General features: G+C 51.4%; 1 protein-coding gene across 2 annotated transcripts in view; it reads left to right on the top strand.

Moving 5' to 3' along the window:
- The window catches only part of gtf2h4 (general transcription factor IIH, polypeptide 4), a 105,716-nt gene that overhangs the window by 55,849 nt on the left and 25,044 nt on the right, over positions 1-24,823 (top strand). For both annotated transcript variants that reach the window (XM_072259156.1, XM_072259155.1), the window contains exons 6-8: positions 5,698-5,786; positions 8,827-8,935; positions 13,442-13,510. In XM_072259156.1, coding sequence (XP_072115257.1) covers positions 5,698-5,786; positions 8,827-8,935; positions 13,442-13,510 — 267 coding nt within the window. The remainder of the gene's footprint in view (positions 1-5,697; positions 5,787-8,826; positions 8,936-13,441; positions 13,511-24,823) is intronic.

Genomic DNA, 24,823 nt, shown 5'->3' with positions numbered 1-24,823 from the left:
GCAGTGGACTGTGTAAGGATCGGGGCGGCCTGGCTGGATTGCTCCTTGTGGCCGAAGCTGGGGTCTACCTCAGCAAAGGACTGCGTGCTGAGTGAGCATTTGCATTAGGTGGCAGGGGCGTCCTGTGCCCTGCAGTTCTCCAGTTGGGGTTTTGGTACTGGAACTGGTTTATTATTGTCCAGTGAAAAGCTTGTCTTGCAAACTGTTCATGCAGATCAGCTCATTAAACAGTGTATTGAGCTAGGACAAGGTAAAACGGTAACAATGCAGAGAAAGTGCATTGCAGGTAAACGATAAGGTGTTAGATCATAATAAAGTAGATTATCAGGCTGAGTCCATTTTATTGTACAAGCGGTCTGTTCGAGAGTCCAATACAGGAGGGAGTCCCACGGCTGATCACGTAATTCCAAGTAGACGTGTGTTCACATCTAGTGGGGTTTGTTGGTTTGGGAGAGATGTTCCCCAGAAATTGCTAGACCAGATGAACGGTGTTGGCCAAGTTTAGATTTTTACAGACATTAACGCAGCAGAAGTGACGTTAGCTAACAAGGCAGGGGGGCCAAGAATCGCTGAAACTAGAGAGATGGAGTGGCTGCATTTGGGAACATGGGCTCAGAGTTCTCGGTGGTGAAGGAGAGAGGTGGAGAGTGTTAACTCAGTTCATGAGCTTGCGGTCCACGTTACTGAAGGAGAACATTAACTCGGTTCATGAGCTTGCGGTCCACGTTACTGAAGGAGAGAGATGGAAAGCGTTCACTAGGCTTAGGAGCACTGAAGGGGAGCGTTAACTCAGCTCATGAGTTTGTGGTCCAGAGCACTGAAGGAGAGGAGGTGGAGAGGGTTAACTCAGCCCATGAGCTTGTGGTAGCTGCACCTCACAATAATAATTATTTTAAAAACTATAAATTGCAGTAAGAAATATGTAAGTCAATAGAAAAATATATAAATTAAATTAAGTAGTGCAAAAAGAGAGCAAAAAAAAAGGTAGTTTTCAGGATTCATTGTCCCTTCAGAATTTGGATGGCAGAGGGGAAGAAGCTGTTCCTGAAACGTTGAATATGTGTCTTCAGGCTCCTGTACCTCCCCCCTGCTGGTAGCAAGGAAAAGAGGGCATGTCCTGGATGATGGATGTTCTAATAATGGATGCTACCATCTTGTGGTATTTCCATTTAAAGGTGTCCTCAATGCTTGGGGCGGGGGGCTACTGCCCACGCCGGAGCTGGCAGAGTTTACAACTTTCTGCAGTTTTTTTCCAATCCTCTGAAGTGGCCCCTCTAGACCAGATGGTAATGCAACCAGTTAAAATGCTCTCCACAGTGCATCTGTTGAAACTTAGGAGAGTCTTTGGTGACATACCAAGTCTCTTCAAACTCCAATGAAATATAATCACTGTAGTTCCTTCTGTGTAATAGCGTCAATATGTTGGATACAGGATAGATCCTCAGAGATGTTGACACCCAGGAACATGAAACTGCTCACTCTTGCTACTGCTGATCCCTCGATGAGGACTGGTGTGTGTTCCCTCAACTTCCCTTTCCTGATGTCCATAATCAATTCTTTGCTCTTACGGACATTTTGTGCAAGATTATTGTTGCAACACCACTCAACTGGCTGACCTATCTCGCTCCTGTACACCACCTCTTCATCTTCTGAAATCCTGCCAGCGATAGTTGTTTCATTGGCAGATTTACAGATTACATTTGAGCAGTGCCTGGCCACATAGTCGTGGATGTATAGAGAGTAGAATAGTCGACTGAGCACATATCCTGGAGCTATGCCAGTGGACTGTCAGCAAGGAAGAGATGTTATTTCTGATCCACACTGACTGTGGTTTCCCGGTGAGGAAGTCGAGGATCCAGTTGCAGAGGGAGTTGAAGCCAAGCTCAGGCTTTGGAGCTTGTTGCTGAGGGTATGATTGTGTTGAATGCTGAGCTGTAAGCCCATAAACAGCAGCCTGTAGTAGGTATTACTGTTGCCCAGGAGATCCAAGGCAGAGTGGAGAGCCAGTGAGATTGCATCTGCTGTAGACCTATTTTGGCAATAGGCAAATTTCAATGGGTTTAGTTCCTTGTTTAGGCAGGAGTTGATTCTAGTCATGACCAACCTGTCAAAGCAGTTGATCACAGTAGAAGTGAGTGTAACTGGGTGATAGTCATTGAGGCAGCTCACCATGCTCTTCTTGGCCACTGGTATGATTGTCGCCCTTTTGAAGTAGGTGGGAACCACTGACTGCAGCAGTGAGAGATTGAAGATGTCCCTGAACACTCCCACCAGTTGATTGGCACAGGTTTTCAATGTCCTACCAGCTACACCATTAGGGTCTAAAGCCATGTGAAGGTTCACCTTCTTGAAAGATGTTCTGACATTGGCCTCACAGGGTTGCCAGTTGCTGCAGGGATTGGCACAGGTGTAGTTTTATTCTCCCTTTCAAAGCTTGCTTAAAAAGTGTTGAGCTCACCTGGGAGTGAAGTATCACAGGCACTCATGGTGTTAGGGTTCACCTTGTAAGAAGTAATGAGCTGCAAACCCTGCCAGAGCTAATGTGCATCCCGTTGCATCTCTAACTTCAATCAGAATTGGTTTATTTGGTCTTAAAATAGCCATCTGTAGTTCGTACCTGGACTTCTTGTATAGTTCTGGGTCACTGGTCTAGCCCTCAGAGTACAAATCTCCTGGTTCATCCACGGCTTGAGATTTGGGTATATCTGGTATGTTCTTGAGGACACGGACTCATCCACGCAGCTCTCGATGAAGTCGGTGACCGACTGTGGCGTGTTCATAGATGAGTCCCAGAATATTGTCCAGACAAAGCAGTCCTGTAAGCACTCCTCGACTCCCTTGAACAAGCCTTGGTCCTCACCGCTACTCACTCCAAGCCATTATGCGTGCAGATAGAACACCTAGTATGGTGCATAGATAAAAATTGGTAAGTGTTGATAGAAACACGCTGAATTTCTTTGGCTTCTCACGAAGTAGAGGTATTAATGAGCTTTCTTGGCTGTGACATCAACCTGGTTGGACCAGGGCCAGCTATTGGTGATGTCCACACTTTCAGCTGTCCGGCCTCTCAACCTTGGCACCTTTCATGATGTTGGGACACTACATAGGGCATAGAGCACAGAAGCAAGTCACTGTCGAAAGCAGTGTATTTGTGTTCCTCTTGACCCTCATAGATTGTCCAAGGAACAAGCTCTTCTTCCCATGTGCCAATCTAATTCCACCTCCTTGCACATGGTCCGTATCCCTCCATTCTGCCTGTTCATGTGCCTCTGAGACGTCACTATTGTATCTGCTTCTACAATCTCCTCTAGCACCAAGTTCCAAGCTCCTACCACTCCTAGTATATATTTAAATAATTGCCTGGTAAACCCACCTTTAAACTTCCCCCTCTGTCCTCACAGCTGTGCTCTATTGTGTACAGTATGTCATTTCCACCCTGGGGAAAGAACCTCTATCCACCCTATTTATGCTTCTCTTTATTTTATATCCTCCTGTCTTTCCTCATCTAATTCAACTCCCTCATTTACTCATCCAGCCTGCTCTTAAATGTTACTTCCACCATTCCCCTCAACCATTTGCTGTGGCGGCAAGTCGCATTCTCTTGGGACCAGTGAAACATTTTTGTGGTGCAGAAAACAACAGGTTGGTTGTGTTGTGGAATGGTGTTGAGTTGGTCGGGGTTGTTGCTTGGTAGAGTGAGGGAGAAGACACCAATTTTTCCTTTCCCTGTGCTTTTCCAGCATTTACTCTGCACTCCAGTCAACTCATAATTTGCTTTTGCAAGGATGTCCCGGTTTGTAACTGACAGTGGCAGCCTGGTGGATAAGGCAATCAGTATTCAGTAAAAATTAAAGTACAAAGCTCTGGGTCCTGGAACTAAAAAGTTCCAGAAATACACGGCAAGCCGGGCTGCACCCATGGGAGGTAGAACAAAGCTAACGTTTTGGATCGAAAGCCCTTCTTCGGAACTGGTCAGAGGCAGTCAGGGCCTGACCTGCTGAGTATTTTTTATTCTTATCGCACACATGCTCCCAGGCTACGAAGTACAACCAAGCACTTGGGAGACTGGCGGGATTGATTTACCAGCTGCTATCAGGGCAGCGGGCATCTTCTGCCGTGAGGGAATTCTCCGTTCCCGGCCACATTTTCAATCTGGGGGCTGTCTGGGTCATGAGCTGTTCATGGGAATATTACAGCCCTGATTTGGGGGACGTGGAGATGAGAGATGGGAACACGTGGCAGATAGACTCGTCCACTGGCCCAGGAGGATAGCCCCCTCCCAATAGATATTAACACTAAAAAACTTGCCTGATGCAGCATCAGAGGTACGTGGGTTCAGACAACCTACATAACTTGTACTCGACAGTGACTGCAAGACAAGAAGCAGGAACAATCAGAGACAAGTGCAAGAGTTGGTCCGCAGCATTCCTTTGCTGAGGTAGGGCGAGAGTGTTCAAAAACTCGATAGTTGTAGGAAAGTAGCTGTTCCTGAACCTGATGGTCTGGAACTTCAGGCCTCTGTACCTCCGGCCCAATGGGAGTGGTGAGAAAAGGGCATGTGCCAGGTGGGGGGGGGGGGGGGGTGGTCCTTGAAGACGGCACCTCCTGTTGTCAGTGGTGGGGAGGAAGGACTGTGCCCACAACCCTCTGCAGTCTCTTGCATTTCTGTGCCTTGGAACTGCTGTACCTCGCACTGCTTCGTCCAGTGGCCAGAGACTGGTGAATCTGGACTTCTTTGCCACAGGCAGCTGTAGAGGCCAAATCTTTATTTAAGGCAGGGGTTGATAGATTCTTGATTGGTCTGGGCATGAAGGGATACAGGAAGAAGGCAGGAAATTGGGGCTGAGAAGAAAATTGGATCTGCCATGAAGAAAAATGGCCTAATTCTATAGCTTATGGTCTTATGATTGTGACTAGTTCCATCACTGCCTGTGCACTTGCACTGCAGATGATCACAAGAGGCTGCAGAGGGTTGTAGTTTCAGCCAGCTCCATCTCAGGCACAACCCTCCTGACCATTGAGCTCATCTTAAAGAGGCCATGCCTCAAGAAGGCGGCATCCGTCACTAAAGACCCTCACCACCGGGAACATGACCCCTTCTCATCACTAAAGACCCTCACCACTGGGGACATGCCCCCTTCTCATCACTAAAGACCCTCACCACCGGGGACATGCCCCCTTCTCATTGCTACCATCAGGGAGGAGGTACAGGAGCCTGAAGACCCACAATCAGTGATCCAGGAACAGCTTCTTCCCCTCCGCCATCAAATCTCGGCACAGTCACTGAACCCATGGACGTTGCTTCTTTTTTTTTGTTGCATTATTTATTTATTTTTGTTATTTATAGTATCTCTCATGTCATACAAGTCAGTGATAACAAACTGTTTTTGATCTTGATGTGACCAGTCAGGATGCAATAAATACTGAATGCTGGAGGAATTCAGCAGGTCAGGCTGTGTCACTGGAGGGATATGAGTGGTTAATGTTTCAGGCCCAGGCTCTTCACCAGTCCTGATGAAGGGTCTTGGCTCGAAACGTTAACTGTTTACTTCCCTCCGCAGATGCAGCCCAACCCGCTGAGTTCCTCCAGTATTTTCTGCACTGCTCCAGATTTCCAGCATCTGCCGAACCTCGTGTGTCAGGACACTTTCGACAGCGTGTCTGCAGAAGTTTCACAGCCTCTTGTGCCTCTTCCAGGTCATTCTGCACTTCATGGTGGGCTCTCCCAGCGCAGCAGTCAGCCAGGACCTGGCTCAGCTCCTCATTCAGGCCGGGCTGATGAAGAGGTAAGTGGCACAACGTTGCAGAGGTTCTGCCCCCCACTCCCGGCCCCGTCACGCCGGGCCCAGCGGCGATCGAACCAGGACCCCCAGCTCTCCCAGGAGTAGCCCTGAGGCACAGGGACCGAAGGGAGTGGCGAGTGGGAGCCCTGTTGTCTGAGCAACGCCCTGGAGAAGTGCTTTCGCTCACAGCTCTCCCTTTTGGAGGCTGAGCCGAGGGACGAGGAATTGAAGGTGTCACTCCGAGGCTGAGCTTTCACAGCAAGAGCCACCTGGAAATGTTGTTTGACACGTTGCAAGATTCACTGACTCTGACGTCCCATGGAGCAGCCTTCCAACAGTGTTACGAGGTTGTGCGTATATTGAGACCCTGAGAGATCATCACAGGGCCGTGTTAACGTGGAAAGCGTGGAGTGGGAGAGGGCTTAAACAAACCCCCACCCAATCCACACATCCACACCAGTGTGGCACTACCCCAATTGGTGGCCTATGAACAGATTTCCACTCGTACCCAGGGTGGATGAGCGGGATTCCTGGCTGTGATATCAGAACAGCCCTTGCTGGGAGGGCAGGCCTGTTGGTCACGACACTGATTCCGGGTGGGGTAGTGGCTCTCGGTTCGCACACACTGTCCTGTCCCCTTTCTGAGATGGGATGGGGTAGTGGGTCACACATTGTCCTCTCCCACTCTGGGACCGGGTGGGGTATGGGGTCACACACTCTCCCTTCCCCCTCTGGGACCGGGTGGGGTAGTGGGTCACACATTGTCCTCTCCCACTCTGGGACTGGGCGGGGTAGTGGGTCACACACTGTCCTCTCCCCCTCTGAGACCGGGTGGGGTAGGGGGGGGTCACACACTCTTCCCTCCCCCTCTGGGACCGGGTGGGGTAATGGGTCACACACTGTCCCCTCCCCCTCTGGTACCAGGTGGGGTAGTGGGTCACACACTCCCCTCTCCCCCTCTGGGACCGGGTGGGGTAGTGGGTCACACACTGTCCTCTCTCCCTCTGGGACTGGGTGGGGTAGTGGGTCACACACTGTCCTCTCCCCCTCTGGGACCGGGTGGGGTAGTGGGTCACACACTGTCCTCTCCCCCTCTGGGACCGGGTGGGGTAGTGGGTCACACACTGTCCTCTCCCCCTCTGGGACCGGGTGGGGTAGTGGGTCACACACTGTCCTCTCCCCCTCTGGGACCGGGTGGGGTAGTGGGTCACACACTGTCCCCTCCCCCTCTGGGACCGGGTGGGGTAGTGGGTCACACACTGTCCTCTCTCCCTCTGGGACTGGGTGGGGTAGTGGGTCACACACTGCCCCTCCCCCTCTGGGACCGGGTGGGGTAGGGGGGGGTCACACACTCTTCCTTCCCCCTCTGGGACCAGGTGGGGTAATGGGTCACACACTGTCCCCTCCCCCTCTGGTACCGGGTGGGGTAGTGGGTCACACACTCCCCTCTCCCCCTCTGGGACCGGGTGGGTAGTGGGTCACACACTGTCCCCTCCCCCTCTGGTACCAGGTGGGGTAGTGGGTCACACACTGTCCCCTCCCCCTCTGGGACTGGGTTGGGTAGTGGGTCACATACTGCCCTCTCCCCCTCTGGGACTGGGTGATACACAAACAGACATCCATGGCATTTAATTTACAAAGCCCTGCTGGTTGATGTACGGTTGATGTAACATAAGATAAAATATAATTGTCCTTGAGGTTATGTGATACTGTGGTGACAGGGAGGATCAAGATAAATCTGTCTGAGTTGACAGTGTGAGCATGGTTAGAGAGTGGCAGATGGGGGAATGTGCAGAAAGTTTCTGTGATCGTCAACCTTGAGAAGCCAGTTAGCAGGCTTGGCAGGTGGAGAGGGAGCAGGGGAAGCTGGCCACATTAATTATCGATCCTGTCACAAGCAGCCAAGCTCCTCCACCTTCCCTGTCCCTGTCCCTGTCCCAGCGCCCACGGCAGGCACAAGCTTCTGTCCAGCCAGATGGAGCTGGGCTCACTCCTGAGGCGGGTGGAAAGCAAAGCTGCGTCAGTCCTCGTTGTTGGAGATCGCACCCATTTTAGGGTGAACACAGAGTAAGGCTCACTCTGCTTTGTCCCATCATCGTATGACAGGGATCAGGACCAGGACGGCATGTGTCAAGTACTGTGCTGCCCAAGCACACTGTCCGAGGACAGGGACAGAATAGTTTAAATACAGAACACAGCTGTTTATACAGTCCAATCACCTACTCCCAGGCCAGGGACAGCATGGGTTAAATACAGAACAAAGCTGTCTATATAGTCCAATCACCTACTCCCAGAACAGGACAGAATGGGTTAAAAATGGAACAAAGCTGTCTATACTGTCCAATCACCTATTCCCAGAACAGGGACAGCATGGGTTAAATACGGAACAAAGCTGTCTATACTGTCCAATCACCTGCTCCCAGAACAGAGACAGCATGGGTTAAATACTTATCACAATTCTATTAGCCTCATTCCTTGTCTCCTTATTTCCCAGTGGAAGGAAACCATTGGAACTCCACTGTGTGTTGGATGTGCAGTATTGAACCAGGGTCGCTGGAGCTGTGAGATGTTAGCAGTAACTGCTGTGCTACCCTGCTGCCCTGGAGACACAAAACAAATCTCCCCTCCACCTGTCTGATCAAACATGCCCAGCGCCGGTACAGAATAACACTCCATCAAGAGGGTGAAGCTGCAGCAACACTCACAACGCTCCCAGGGCCAGGACAGGAGATGGATTAACAGTCTGTCTGCACTATCCCAACAGAATAAGGATTCCCTCGGTCCCTTCTTCATTTGAAAGCATTCATGCTGAATTCTCTCACCGTCAACATTAAATCCAGTTTTCTGTCAAGAGATACACCTAGAATATCTGTTTTGATATTTGGCCAAAGCTGTTTGTGCTAAACTCTCATAATTAACTTTATTGAGCTGTAGGAATTGATATTGGATTGTTCGTACCAGTTGCTGCATTTTTCTGGGCTGTGGCATTATCTGTCTACTCATGGTCCAGTTGTAATGTTTGGCTTCATTCTGTTTCTTGCAGTGAAGGGACGGAGGCTCCGTGCATCACGTCCGCAGGGTTCCAGTTCCTCCTGCTTGATACCTCGTCCCAGCTCTGGTACTTCATGTTGCAGTACCTCCAAACAGCCGAGGTAAAACTGAGGTCACTTGGCCAGGTGACTCTTGTCACTCTGTGAAACTTTCTCTCTCTCTTACTCTTGCTTTCTTTTTTCATTCTTTTCTCTCTCTCCCTCTCCCCTCCCCTCCCCTCCACGCCTGCCTTCTAACCCCTCCCTCCCCCATCGCTACCCCCTCCCCTTTCTGCTCCATATCTGCCTCCTTCCCTCCCTCCCCACTCTCTCTCTTTCTATCCCCCTGCTCCTCCCCCCTCTCTCCCCTTACTCCCTCTCTCTCACTGTTTACTCTGAAGAAAGTGGAAGGGGTTCTGCGACTGTAATTTGAAGTGATGGTGGGTTGTGGCGTGGTACTGAGTGAGGGGTTAGAGCCGATATCTCATGTCCTGTGGTCTGATGGGCCTGCTCCTGTGCTGAGCTGTTGTGTACTCCAGATGTGCAGGTTGGCAGATGAATTGGTCACTCTAGGTTGCCCCTGGTATGTAGGCAAGGGGTAGAATCTGGGGGGAGCTGTAAGACCATAACACATCAGAGCAGAATTAGATCATTCACTCCATTAAGTCTGCTCCACCATTCAATCGTGGCTGATCTGTTTTCCTTTTCAAGCCCATTCTCCTACCTCCTCTCTGTCCCTTTTGATGCCCTTACTAATCAAGAACCTATCGACCTCCATTTTACATATATCCAATGAGATGTCTCCTCATCTCTGTTCTAAAGGGACATCCTTATATTCGGAAGCTGTGCCCTTTGGTCCTAGGCTTTCCCGCTCTCGGAAACATCCACTCTATCTAGGTCTTTCACTGTTCAACAGGTTTCAATGATCTGCCCTCATTCTGCAGTGAGTACAGGCCCAGGGCTATCAAATGCTTCTCGTAGGTTAACCCTTTCAAAGTTCAAAGTAAATTTATTATCAAATATATATCACCATATACAACCCTGAGATTCACTTCCTTACAGGCATACTCAATAAATCCGTAATCGAATAATAAGCATAATAAAATCAATGAAAGACCGCACCAACTTGGGCGTTCAATCACCATGCAAAAGACAACAAACTGTGCAAATACAAAAAGAAAGAAACAGTCAATAAATCAGCAGTAAATATCCAGAAACACAAGATGAAGAGTCCTTGAAAATGAGTCTATAGGTTGTGGGAACGTTTTAATGAAGTTGAGTGAAGTTATCTCCTCTGGTTCAAGAGTCTGGTGGTTGAAGGGTAATAACTGTTCCTGAACCTGGTGGTGTGGGTCCTGAGGCTCCTGTACCTCCTACCTGATGGTTGAAGGGTAATAACTGTTCCTGAACCTGGTGGTGTGAGTCCTGAGGCTCCTGTACCTCCTTCCTACTGATGGGAGCCGTGAGAAGAGAGCATGACCTGGGTGGTGGGGTCTGTGATGATGGATCCTGCGACAATGCTCCGTGTATATGTGCTTAATGGTGGAGAGGGCTTTCACCATGACGGACTGAGCCATATCTATTACTTCTAGTATGTTTTTATGTACAAGGGCATTGACGTTTCCATACCAGGCTGTGATGCAGCCAGTCAATATACTCTCCATCACACATCTATAGAAGTTTGTCAAAGTTGTAGATGTCATGCCACATCGTTGTAAGCTCCTAAGGAAGCAGAGGCCCTGCCATGCTTTCTTCATAATTGCACTTACGTGCTGGGCCCAGGGCAGATCTTCTGAAATGATAACACAGAGGAATTAAAAGTTGCTGACCCTTTCCACCTCTGATCCTCAGTGAGGACTGGCACATGGACCCTGCTTTCCTTGGTCTTGCTGACAGCTCCTTTGTCTTCCATTCCCAGGACCATCCTCATAAACCTCCTCTGGACCATCTCCAACATCAGCACATCCTTTTTTAGATACGGGGCTCAAAGCTGCAAGTCTCAACACTACATCCTTGCTCTTAGGTTCTCATCCTCTGGAAATGCTGCCTTCCACACTGCAGATTAACCTTTAGCGAATCCTGCATTGACGTGAATGTGAGAAGAAGAAATGGGATTAGTTTTAAAATGGAATGGGTCTTGGTGGTCAGTGCCGAGGGGGCTGAGGAGCCTATTTCCTTTCTAAACATAAGAGATTCTGCAGATGCTAGAAATCCTGAGCAACAGCAAAGGGTCTCAGCCTGAAACATCGACGGTTTATTCATCTCTGTAGATGCTGCATGACCTGCTGAGTCCTTCCAGCATTTTGTGTGTTATTTCCCGTATGACTCCCATCAACGTAAAGCCCAAGGACATTCTGCTCAGTGCCCCTGGCGCAGCACACATTTCCAAACCAACAAGACCGAACAAAAAGCAGATGTACTCTTTGTGGGAGTATTATATGTGAATTGGCTGCTGCAATCAGTCCAACGCAACAGGATGGCTCTACAACGGGTAGCTAAAATGGCCCAACTCATCACCAGCACCAGTCTGCCTGCCATTCAGGACGTGTGTACAGAAGGGTGCCAGAGAAAAGCCAGCAATATCCTGAAAGATCCCAGTCTCCCTGCTTATGGACTGTTTGTCCGACTCTCATCGGGGAAGAGGCTGCACAGCGTCCATGCCAGGACCACCAGACTTGTAAACAACTACTTGCTCCACCCGTTAACCCACTCCACCACACTATTATTTCCTGTCAGAATCGCTTTATGTCCCGATACTCCTGTGCCTACTGTCACTCTGTGCAAGATAATCTGTGTTTATATTCATTCTGTTTTTTATTCTGTTCTTTGTATTTATTTTGCATTGGATCTGCAGTAACAATCATTTCATTGTCCTTCACACTCATGTTGAAGAATATCAGTAAACAATCTTGAATCTTGAATCTCCTGTTAATGGTGGCCAGAGGTCGTGCCAGATGGAGGAAATCTGCAAAACCCTTCTTTCTTTACAACTGGCTGTGGCATTTCAGGGAGCAGAGATGGAAATTCAGCCTGGGTTCCTGCCTCTGATCACTGCCCACTGTCTATCCTGAGGAAGGTAATAAATAGATGGATGCCATACGAGGTGAAGCTGTGCAGTTGTGTGATCCCACCAACAGAGAGTCAAGGGACCATGGACTCTGAGGTCTGGAGCAGTGCACGATTTGCCGGAGGATCTCAGTGTTTTGAGCGACATCTGTGATGGGTGGGGGGTGGGGGGAATGAAATGTGAACTTTGCAGGTCCAAAAACTGACTGTCAGTATGTTTCACAGTCAAACTGTCAGCTGTAAGGGGTTTGCGCAAATCTACCTGCAACAGTCCCTCTGCTGTCTTCCCAGTACTTTTCCTGTCTGCTCCATCATTCCATCAAGGCTGATTTATTTTCACTCTCAACCCATCTCTCCTGCCTTCTCCTTGACCCCTTAACTCAACAACAACCTGTCAACCTCCATAAGACCATAAGTTGCAGGAGCAGAATCAGGCCATTTGGCCCATCAAGCCTGTTCTGCCATTTCATCATGGCTGATCCATTTTTCCTCTCAGCCCCAGTCTGCTGCCTTCTCCCGGCATCCATTCATGAACCTCCATCAACCTCTGCCTTAAATATACATAAAGACTTGGTCTCCACAGCTGCCTGTGGCAAAGAATTCCACAGATTCACCACTCTCTGGATAAAGAAATTCCTCCTCCTAAAAGGATGCCCATCTGTTCTGAGGCTGTATCCTTTGTATTGTAGGAAACATCCTCTCCACATCCCTGGTATCGAGGTCTTTCAACATTCAACAGGTCACCCCTCATTCTTCTGAGTTCCAGTGAGTAGAGGCCCAAAGCCATCAAACTCTCTTTAATATGAGAAGCCATTCAATCCGGAATCATTCTCGTGCACCTGCTTTGTACCCTCTCCAATGTCAGCACATCCTTTCTTAGATAAGGGGCCCAAAACTGCTCACAATACTCAGCAAGGGAGGCCTCACCAGTGCTTTATAAGGCCTCAGCACAATATTGTTGCTTTTATGTTTTAATCACTTTAAATATACCCAAAGACTTGGCTTCCACAGCCACCTGTGACGACAAATTCCACAGATTCACCACCCTCTGGCTCCCATATCTTTTGGTGAGCTCAGGCAAAATAAACTGACCAGCTTCTGTGGGAGGGTATGAGGTGGGGGGGGTGGGGGGCAGGGAAGGAATTGTCAGTGTTTTGGGTTAGTTCTAGGTGCAGGCAACAGTCGAGATTAGAGAGCTTGGATTGTAAGGAGGGATGTTTTCACTGGAGCGAAGGACAGCAAGCGGGTTCTAAAATCATGCTGTTCACATGGGCAGGGGATTTAAAACTGGGGGGTACTAAGGTGGGAGGGACAGATTTAAACGGGACCTCAGGAGCAAGGTTTTCCACACTGAGGGTGGTATGTATATGCAAAGAGTTGTCAGGGGGAAGGGGTAGAGGTGGGTACAGGTACACGTGGACAGGAAAGGTTCAGCGGGATATGTGTGGTCTACAGGTAAATGCAGCAAGCTTGGTCAATAGGAGTGAGTCGGGCTCCAGGGCCTGATTCTGCACTGTACAACTGTACCACAATGCTAATGCTCCCGTTCTCTTTACCCTCTAGTCCAGAAAGATGGACCTGGTTGAGATCCTGTCCTTTGTGTTCCAGCTCAGTTTCTCCACGCTGGGCAAGGTAAGCGATCTGTCACGTGTCACAGCGCACCGTATGCACGGCTGGGAGAGAGAGAGAGAGAGAGTAGCGGGGATGGAGGGTGGCGAGATGGGCACGGCTGGGAGAGAGAGAGAGTAGCAGGGATGGGTGAGAGGGGAGGGTGGGGAGATGGAACAGTGGGAATGGGTGAGGGGGGAGGGTGGGGGTGGGGAGATGGAGCAGTGGGAATGGGTGAGGGGGGAGGGTGGGGAGATGGAGCAGTGGGAATGGGTGAGGGGGGAGGGTGGGGGTGGGGAGATGGAGCAGTGGGAATGGGTGAGGGGGGAGGGTGGGGAGATGGAGCAGTGGGAATGGGTGAGGGGGGAGGGTGGGGATGAAGGTGGGGAGATGGAGCAGTGGGAATGGGTGAGGGGGGAGGGTGGGGATGGAGGTGGGGAGATGGAGCAGTGGGAATGGGTGAGGGGGAGGGTGGGGAGATGGAGCAGTGGGAATGGGTGAGGGGGGAGGGTGGGGATGGAGGTGGGGAGATGGAGCAGTGGGAATGGGTGAGGGGGGAGGGTGGGGATGGAGGTGGGGAGATGGAGCAGTGGGAATGGGTGAGAGGGGAGGGTGGGGATGGAGGTGGGGAGATGGAGCAGTGGGAATAGGTGAGGGAGAGGGTGGGGAGATGGAACAGTGGGAATGGGTGAGGGGGGAGGGTGGGGGTGGGGAGATGGAGCAGTGGGAATGGGTGAGGGGGGAGGGTGGGGAGATGGAGCAGTGGGAATGGGTGAGGGGGGAGGGTGGGGATGGAGGTGGGGAGATGGAGCAGTGGGAATGGGTGAGGGGGGAGGGTGGGGATGGAGGTGGGGAGATGGAGCAGTGGGAATGGGTGAGAGGGGAGGGTGGGGATGGAGGTGGGGAGATGGAGCAGTGGGAATAGGTGAGGGGGAGGGTGGGGAGATGGAACAGTGGGAATGGGTGAGGGGGGAGGGTGGGGGTGGGGAGATGGAGCAGTGGGAATGGGTGAGGGGGGAGGGTGGGGAGATGGAGCAGTGGGAATGGGTGAGAGGGGAGGGCAGGGATGGAGGATGGGGAGATGGAGCAGTGGGAATAGGTGAGGGAGGAGGTTGGGGAGATGGAACTGGGAATGGGTGAGAGGGGAGGGTGGGGAGATGGAGCAGTGGGAATGGGTGAGGGGGGAGGGTGGGGAGATGGAGCAGTGGGAATGGGTGAGAGGGGAGGGCAGGGATGGAGGATGGGGAGATGGAGCAGTGGGAATAGGTGAGGGAGGAGGTTGGGGAGATGGAACTGGGAATGGGTGAGAGGGGAGGGTGGGGAGATGGAGCAGTGGGAATGGGTGTGAGGGAGGGTGGGGATGGGGGTGGGGACATGGAGCAGTGGGAATGGGTGAGGGGGAGGGTGGGGAGATGGAGCAGTGGGAATGGGTGAGGGGGAGGGTGGGGAGATGGAGCAGTGGGAATGGGTGAGGGGGGAGGGTGGGGATGGAGGGTGGGGAGATGGAGCAGTGGGAATGAGTGAGGGGGGAGGGTGGGGATGGGGGTGGGGAGATGGAGCAGTGGGAATGGGTGAGGGGGGAGGGTGGGGAGATGGAGCAGTGGGGATGGGTGAGGGGGAGGGTGGGGAGATGGAGCAGTGGGAATGGGTGAGGGGGAGGTTGGGGAGATGGAGCAGTGGGAATGGGTGAGGGGGGGAGGGTGGGGAGATGGAGCAGTGGGAATGGGTGGGGATGGTGGGTGGGGAGATGGAGCAGTGGGAATAGGTGAGGGGGGAGGGTGGGGAGATGGAACAGTGGGAATGGGTGAGGGGGAGGGTGGGGAGATGGAGCAGTGGGAATGGGTGAGGGGGGAGGGTGGGGAGATGGAGCAGTGGGAATGGGTGAGAGGGGAGGGTGGGGATGGGTGTGGGGAGATGGAACAGTGGGAATGGGTGAGGGGGAGGGTGGGGAGATGGAGCAGTGGGAATGGGTGAGGGGGGAGGGTGGGGAGATGGAGCAGTGGGAATGGGTGAGAGGGGAGGGTGGGGATGGGTGTGGGGAGATGGAACAGTGGGAATGGGTGAGGGGGAGGGTGGGGAGATGGAGCAGTGGGAATGGGTGAGGGGGGAGGGTGGGGAGATGGAGCAGTGGGAATGGGTGAGAGGGGAGGGTGGGGATGGGTGTGGGGAGATGGAACAGTGGGAATGGGTGAGGGGGAGGGTGGGGAGATGGAGCAGTGGGAATGGGTGAGGGGGGAGGGTGGGGAGATGGAGCAGTGGGAATGGGTGAGGGGGGAGGGTGGGGATGGGTGTGGGGAGATGGAACAGTGGGAATGGGTGAGGGGTGAGGGGGGAGGGTGGGGGTGGGGAGATGCAGCAGTGGGAATGGGAGAGAGGGGAGGGCAGGGATGGAAGGTGGGGAGATGGAGCAGTGGGAATGGGTGAGAGGGGAGGGTGGGATGGGGGTGGGGAGATGGAACAGTGGGAATGGGTGAGGGGGGAGGGTGGGGGTGGGGAGATGGAACAGTGGGAATGGGTGAGAGGGGAGGGTGGGTATGGGGGTGGGGAGATGGAGCAGTGGGAATGGGTGAGGGGGGAGGGTGGGGAGATGGAGCAGTGGGAATGGGTAAGAGGGGAGGATGGGGGTGGGGAGATGGAGCAGTGGGAATGGGTGAGGGGGGAGGGTGGGGAGATGGAGCAGTGGGAATGGGTGAGGGGGGAGGGTGGGAATGGGTGAGGGGGAGGATGGGGATGGAGGGTGGTGAGTTGGAGCAGTGGGATTGGGTGAGGGGGAGGGTGGGGAGATGGAACAGTGGGAATGGGTGAGAGAGGAGGGTGGGGAGATGGTGCGGTGGGAATGGGTGAGGGGGGAGGGTGGGGAGATAGTAGTCATAGTCATACTTTACTAATCCCGGGGGAAATTGGTTTTCGTTACAGTTGTTCCATAAATAATAAATAGTAATAGAACCATAAATAGTTAAATAGTAATTATGCCAGTAAATTATGAAATAAGTCCAGGACCAGCCTATCGGCTCAGGGTGTCTGACCCTCCAAGGGAGGAGTTGTAAAGTTTGATGGCAACATACTGGAATGACTTCCTATGACGCTCTGTGCTGCATCTCGGTGGAATGAGTCTCTGGCTGAATGTACTCCTGTGCCCACCCAGTACATTATGTAGTGGATGGGAGACATTGTCCAAGATGGCATGCAACTTAGACAGCATCCTCTTTTCAGACACCATCGTGAGAGAGTCCAGTTCCATCCCCACAACATCACTGGCCTTACGAATGAGTTTGTTGATTCTGTTGGTGTCTGCCACCCTCAGCCTGCTGCCACAGCACACAACAGCAAACATGATAGCACTGGCCACCACAGACTCGTAGAACATCCTCAGCATCGTCCGGCAGATGTTAAAGGACCTCAGTCTCCTCAGGAAATGGAGACGGCTCTGACCCTTCTGGTAGTGTTCAGTGTTCTTTGACCAGTCCAGTTTATTGTCAATTCATATCGTATTGGTATTCGTATCGTGGTGAAGTACTCCACATAGCTGAGGGGCACAGGCTTTGAGCACCCTGGTACTGACACCATCCGGTCCTGCAGCCTTGCTTGGGTTGAGACGTTTCAGCTGTCTTCTCACCTGTAGAGTGTAGATGGAGCAGTGGGAATGGGTGGGGAGATGGAGCAGTGGGAATGGGTGAGGGGGGAGGGTGGGGAGATGGAGCAGTGGGAATGGGTGAGAGGGGAGGGTGGGGACAGGTTGGAGACGGGAGTGTGGGGACGGGGAGGGTGGGAGAGGAGAGTCGGGGCAGGGGTAGGGAGAGGAGGGGCGGGTAGGGACGGTGAGAGAGGAGGAGGTGACGGGTGGAGTAAGGGGGGATGAGGGGTGTAGAGAGAGGATGTGAAGGGGTGTGAGATGACAGGAGAGGGGTTAAGAGAAGAGGGCTGGTGGGAGTGGAGTAGGGTGAGACAGAAGTTGGGGGAGATGAAGTGGGAGTGAGAAATAGAGAGGAGGCTAAGGTAGGAAAGAGGGTGAGGAGTGAGAGAGAGAGAGAGATTGAGGTAAGAGTAACGTGGGAGTGAGAAGGAGACAAGGCTAATGTGAGCATGAGAGTGCGAGAGGAGGTTAAGATGGGAGTGAGAGAAGGGGAGGTTAAAGTGAGAGTAAGATGAGAGAGAGGGTGTGGGAGTGAGAGGGAGATAAGGATAAGGTGAGCTTGAGACAGAGAGGAGGGTAAGGTGGGAGTGAGCGTGAGAGAGAGACGAGGGTAAGGTGGGAGTGAGAGAGACGAGGGTAAGGTGAGCATGAGACAGAGGGAATGGTAAGATGGGAGTGAGAGAGAGAGATAGAGGGGATGGTAAGGTGAAGATGAGACAGAGAGAAGGGCAGAAGAGGGTAGGGTGAGGTTGAAGAGAGAAGGGTGAGTGGGGAAATAGAGGGAGAGGGGTTGAAATGGAAAAGGGAGGAGGGTGAGAGGAAACAGTGAGGTGTGGAGAAAGGAACTGGTAATAGGATGGGAAAACTGACCTGAGTTTTAGAGAGATTCCAACGATGCATATTGGAAGCCCAAGCCTTGTTGTGAATGTGGTTTCCTGGGGGATTTACATTCCCTCGATCGATTGCTACCAGCTCTTGTTGAATTCAATTGCTGGAACTGATTAACATTGATTAGGGCCAGCTTGAAAAGCATTAATTCGAGCTGCGTCTGCCACACGTCCTTTTGAAGTTGTCCGGCTGTCAGCATTCTTGTCCAGCCAGGACTTTGAATGCTTCTAATCAGATGACTGAAAATTAATCTCCACACCTGCTACACGCTGCTTTGTCTCTGGGGAAGTGATTGTTTGCCTGGTGGCTCGTATTGCATTTATATATCTCCTTTGCACACTGTCTTTCTGAACAGGACAATAGTTGCTCTTTGTGGATGTTTCCTTTAGTGAGAGAGACTGCGACCAGAGGGCACAGCCAGAATAGAAGGACATCCCTTTAGAACAGAGATGAGGAGTCATTTCTTTAACCAGAGGGTGGTGAATCTGGAATTCATTGCTACTGACGGCTGTGGAGGCCCAGTTATTGGTATATGTAGAATTCTAGAGTGGTGAGAATGACAAAGGCTACGGAGAGAAGGCAGGAGAATGAGGTTGAGAGAGATAATGTCAACCGTGATTGAATGGCAGAAGAGACTCAATGGGCTGAGTGGCCTAACCCTGCTCCTATACCCTATGGTCTTTCTGTTGGTGTGGCTGGAGCCACGTGAAGCAGGGATGGGCAATTGAAGCTGGTGGAGAGGATCGTGTACAGACAGCTGCCTGTCAGACCCCACTCTCAGGATTGACCTCCGCTCCAAGACCAGCAGGCAGATTGAGAATGGAAGCTAAAAGAGAGAAGAGGCTCTTCCTTCTGCAGGTATCGATGTTCTGGAATACCAGCGTTGGAGACGGTCCGGAAGAAACTCATTTGGGCACTTTCTGGGCTGCTTGTCCTGTAAGAATGGCTGAGGAAATTTTATCCATATTCTTTGAAATTTAGAAAAATGAGTAATCTTCTTGGAATATAAAAGATGCTAAAAAAAGGGGCCCGACAGGGTGGAGTCGAGAGAAGACACTGCAGAAGCTGGCATCTGGAGAACTGAACGAGATGCTGGAGGAACTCAGCAGGAGAGGTAGAGTCCATGGGTGAAAAATGGACAGCAAGGATATTTGTATCAATGATAAAGATAGAAATGAGTAAAATAATGGTGGAGCTTTTCAATGTGGATACGTTGAGCTATGGGGAGCTGGCACAGGAGAGGAACTGATGATCATAATGGTGGGGCTGGCTTGAGGGGCCGAGTAGCCTCATCCTGTGTTCATGTGTGCACTGATTCAGAGGAAATTAGAAACAGGGTCAGAAGGAAACGATTGACGGCCAGCTGTATTTGTCGCACGTACGTCGACGCACACAGTGAAAGGCATGGTTTGTGTCCGCGGTTGTGCTGGAGGCAGCCCACAAGTGTCGCCATACTTCCAGCACCAACGTGGCATGCCCACAACTCTCCCACCCTAGCCAGTACACTGCTGGAACATGGGGGGACACCAACGTGCTCGCAGGAAGGACGTACCAACTCGTTACGGGCAGCGGCCGAAACTGAACCCCGCTCACTAGCGCTGTAAAGCATTACGCTTTTGGAGAAACATCTGAAGGAGAGTAGGAATGGGTTCTGAGTGGGGTTGAGGGGGTCAGTCTTTGAATGAGCTCCATGGGCAGAGTGGCTTCCTCCTGTATCTGCATATGATTACAAGTCTTTGGTGGTTTGAGCGAGTACTCGTTTTATTTCCATGTGGGTCGGGTTAGAGGTCCCCCTGGTTTCTGCATCTCACCTCGTGCAGGACGTCTAACCTGAGTAAGGTGCGGTGGCTGAGGGGGACAGTGGGCGAGCCAGTTACCTGCCTTGTGTCCCATCCCACTCGCCGAGATGAAGTTAAACTGTACTGACTGCACGATTACCCGGCACCATTCACATCACCTTTGCCTGCGTCCTTGAGCTTGGACACCAGGCGCTTACAAATGGAAATTCAATAGTTGACGTCAGTCCAGCTTCTTGCTGAGGGACTGCATCAGGGAGGAAGTGCAGAGAAAGTTTGCAAGGGTGCTGCGGAGGTTGGAGGACGTGAGTTATAGGGGAAGGTTGAAACTTCCCTGGACTGTAGGAGAATGAGGGGAGATATTGTAAACAAAATTGAGGGATAGGGTGAATGCTTGCAGGCTTTTCCTCTCAGGTCGGGTGAGACCAAAACTAGAGGTCAGAAAACCACAAGGCCTAGGGCCAGAAACGAGAGAATCTGCAGATGCTGGAAATCCGAGCAACATACATGAAATGCTGGAGGAACTCAGCAGGCCAGGCAACATCTGTGGAGAAGAGTACAGTCGACGTTTCGGGCCGAGACCCTTCCTCAAGACTCCAGCTGCAGTTTATAAAGCTGCAACATAACTTCCTGATTTTTGAACTCAATGTCTTGAGTAATAAGGGCAAGCGTGCCATATGTTTTCTTAACCACACATCGAAGGGCAAGGCAGGCTTGGATGGGCTGAATGGCCCCCGCCTTGTGTGTGTGGAGAAGTTGTAATGTTGACTGAAGGGGAATGTGCCTGGCAATGAATGGTTAGTGGCAAACAATCTACTGTCAGCTGAGAGTACTGGATGTGAGATCCCTCTGTCACACACATTTGCCTTGGGAGGGAAAAGCAAGCAGGGATTCTTCTTTCGGTGTTTCTGAACTGTTGAGGTGGTTAATGTCCTTCCCTGAGTTCAGGGTGGTGACTGACTGTGAGCGAGGAGCAGTGTAAGGGGTTAATCCATTGGGGACTGACTGCTTGATGTTTGGCTGCGAGCGGGCAGCAGGGTGTAAAGAGTCAGTCCCATCCCCGGGTAACAGACTGCTCAGTGTCTGATTGTGAGCCGGGAGGTCATGTGGTATAGATTGTTCAGTGTGTGATTGTAAGCAGGGAGCAGTATGTGAGGGGTTAATCCCCTGGATACAAAATGCCTGGTGTCTGTGAGCAGGTGGTGTGTAAAGGGTTAATTCCCTGGCTATCGACTGCCCAGTGTTTGTGAGCAGGTGGTGGTGTGTAAGGGGTTAATTCCCTGCGTAAGACTCTTGGTGTCTGACTGTGAGTGGGAGCAGAAGGTTGAACCCATCTGCTGTGAAGGGGGTGTCTGTGAGAGGGTTAATATAATTTCTGGCAGAGTCGCAGTCTTGTAAATTAATTCTGGTTGCCTGGTGCTGGTTGCTGTGCAGAGGACAGGCCTATAATTGGATGGCCTCTGAGCTGTTGGTGACGAGACGCCTGGGGCAATGCGCACAAATTGGCTTTGACGCTTGGTGTGCTGCGCTTCTCCCCAGCGCTGCCCTTTGACCTCGGCCAGTAGAGGCAGGCTACAGAATGATCGGGAATCTGTGCACCCGATCCCACTGCTAACACTCGTGTTGCCTGTACTCTCCAGCTCCCCACCACTGGCACAGCGGCACATCTCGTAGAGCCGCTGCATCACGGAGCTGGGGACCCCAGGTTCACCCGGCTGTCCCTGTGACTGTGTAGGTTCCCCCACGTGCTCCAGTTTCCTCCCATTTATATAATATAACTCCCCTTGGTGGAATGTGGGGAGATTGAAATGAGATTACTGTAAAAACTTGTAGATGGTTTGTACAGACTCGGTGAGCCAGAATCTGTGCTGTGGTTCTATGACCTGCAGTCTCAGAATTATCAAGTACAATGCTAGCATTAATTTCGAGAGGGCTAGAATTTAAAAGCAAGGATGTAATGTTGAGGCTTCATAAGGCACTGGGCAGAACACACGTGGAATGTTGTGAGCAATTTTAGGTCCCATTTCTAAGACAGGATGTGCTGGGATTGTAGAGGAGGTTTATGAGAATGATCTAAGGAATGAAAGGGTTAATGTATGAGGGTCGATTGATGGCTCTGGGTCTGTACTTGCTGGAGTTTAGAAGAGTCGGGAATGGCATTCAAACCTATTGAATATTGAAAGGCCCAGATAGAATGGACGTGGACAGGATGTTTCCTATAGTGGGTGAGTCAAGGACCAGAGGACACAACCTCAGACTAAAAGGACGTCCATTTAGAACAAACCTCGATCAATTTCATTAGCCGGGTGGTGAATCTGTCAGATTCATTGCCACAGACGGCTGTGGAGGCCAAGTCATTGAGTGTACTTAAAGCAGAGGTTGATAGGTTCTTGATTAGTCAGGGTGTCAAAGGTTCCAGGAAGTAGGCAGAAGAATGGGCTCAAGAGGGATAATATATCGCCCACTTTGGAATGGTCCCTGAGTGATAAATAAAAGATCTCCTGGAGTCGCGATGGCATGGTAACAGATGAGATCCCATGCAGTTCTATGGTATTTCCATGAAAATACTCTCTGGATTATCGCCCTGCATTGGGTGTGGAGTGTTTGAGGTCCCTCAAACTTCTATACCAGGTCTCAGCATCTGTATCAGGTCTCACATCTGTATCGACTCCCTCAAACATCTGTACTAGGTCTCACATTTGTGTCAGGTCCCTCAAACATCTGTACCAGGTCTCACATCTGTATCAGGTCCCTCAAACATCTGTGCCAGGTCTCTCATCTGTATCGAGTCCCTCAAACATCTGCATGATGCTCTGAAACAAAACACGTTTCCTACAGTGGTTTGTCTGGGAGATAAGACTCCCGGTGCATGTGGTGGGTGAACACAATTTCCCTTTAGAGGTTCAAGCCGCTGCCTTCCATCCACCGGCCATTCCAGGTGAGGCTTGGTGACCCGGAGGAGCTTGCATCCCAATGTGTCTCTGAGTTCAACCCCCAGCCACTGCTCCCCGTGAGCTTTGAGGTGCTCTCTCACCAGGGGCTGGGAGCCCAGTCCTTAGCGTAAACCCTCCTCGCCCTCATTGGCTATTTTATTTATTTAGAGATTTATCATGGTAGCAGGCCCTTCCACCAGAACAAAGTTCAAAGTATGTTTATTTATTATCAAAGTATGTATGCTGTATAAAACCTTGAGATTCATCTTCCTGCAGGCAGCCACAGAACAAAGAAACAAATTATGCAAGCAATAAAGAATAAACAGAACATGAACCGCAGATTCCCAAAAGTGAGTCTGCAGCCAAGGGGCCAGTTCAGCGCTGAGGCGTAAAGCCGGTCTGGGGCCCAATGGCTACAGTCTACAGCCACAGGGTCAGTTCAGCACTGGGGGCTCAGTGGCTACAGGCCACAGCGAAGGAGTGGGCTCAGCACTAAGGCGAGTGCTGAAGGTTGCAGGGCCACAGCTGCAAAGTCAGTTCATCCCTGAAGCATTTTGATCAAATTGCGCAAATAATTTTTAAAAAAACAAACACGCAGAGCGTGAACTGCTGTGTCCCCAAAGAGGAGTCCACGGCTGTGGAGCACATTCAGCACTGGGGTGAGTGAAGCCCACACCGCCCAGTTACACCCATTTAACGAACTAATCTACTAACCCGTATGTCTTCGGAATGTGGGAAAAAACCAGAGGAAAGAGAAACCCACGCAGTCATAGGGAGAACAATCAAACTCTTTGCAGACAGCGCTCGAAATGAACTCGGATCACTGGAGATGTTACACTGACTGCTAGGCTACCGTGGCGCCCCTTGTTATTTTATCAGCCTGCGAGAAGTGTATGGGCAGGGGGTGTTTGAGGGATATAGGTTAACTTGGTCAGTAGAAACAAGCTGGACAGCAACACCCTTTTCCGTGCTGTCAGACGCCATGACCTGGCCTCGTCCCTGAGAACCAAGTGACCGCCACCAGCAACCCCCCCGCCCCCCCATGGGAGGGTTCAGTGACTCTCACATCTCCCAGTGAACCACTCCCTGTAAGAAAGCTGGTGACCCCCACCCCTCACGTCACACTCTGTGGTGTATGGGACAAACCCTGCCCCTTCCACCCCTGGTCTGCACTCAGCCCTCACCCCCTCCCATGGGGGTGGGAGGGCGAGCAGCGGTTCATCGGGGCAGCCTGCAGCTGGGATCCTCCACTGACTCTGCCCTTCCAACAGCTGGGCGGGGGCCACAATCTCTACCATGTGGAAGGGTGGGGATAGACAGATGGGGCACCCCTCCCTCATTGCATGTTACCGTCACTAGTAGGTGCAGTCTGCCTGCTGAGCTGGTGATTCCGCTAGATCGGATGAAGAAAATATTGACATGGATGTCACCGGGACGAGAGGGAGGACTAGGGTTACAAGTGAGTGTGCTGCAGAATGCAGCATCTCCCGGTGTCTACCCATTTCAGTGTAACTTCCTCTTCCAGTTCTGACATGTCTACTGCCACGATGAGGCCAAACTCGGGCTAGAGGAGAAACGCCTCATATTCCTTCTGGCATGTACATTGATTTTTCTAACCTCTGGTAATTATTCTGCCTCTCCCTCGTCCTCTCGTTTTCCATTCCTCACCAATATTCCACAATATTTCATTCCTCACTCTTTACCGTCTCACCCCTTCTCCTCCCCTCGTCTCCCCATTACCTTCCTCTAGTTGTCACCCTCCTTCCCTTTCTCCTATGGTCCAGCTATCCTCTCCTATCAGATTCCTCCTTTAGCCCTTTACCCGTCTCAGCTTCGTACTCATCCCCCTCTCCCACCCACCTTCCCCCTTATCTAGTCACCTGTCACCTGTTTGTGCTCCTTCCCCCTTCCCCCTTCCCCCACGTTCTTACCAGTTCTGATGAAGGGTCTCAGAGCAAAACGTCAACTGTTCATTCCCCTCCATAGATGCTGCTGAGTTCCTCCAGCACATTGTGTGTAGAATGACAGAGATTAGAGTTCTGTAAGGAAAGACACAATTAGAACAATAAAGTAAAGTCCACTGTAG

The sequence above is a fragment of the Mobula birostris genome, chromosome 5 (assembly GCF_030028105.1).
Source record: "Mobula birostris isolate sMobBir1 chromosome 5, sMobBir1.hap1, whole genome shotgun sequence".
Taxonomy (NCBI): domain Eukaryota; kingdom Metazoa; phylum Chordata; class Chondrichthyes; order Myliobatiformes; family Myliobatidae; genus Mobula; species Mobula birostris.
The sequence above is the reverse complement of the archived record's forward strand: the minus strand, read 5'-3'. Positions and strand labels throughout refer to the sequence as shown.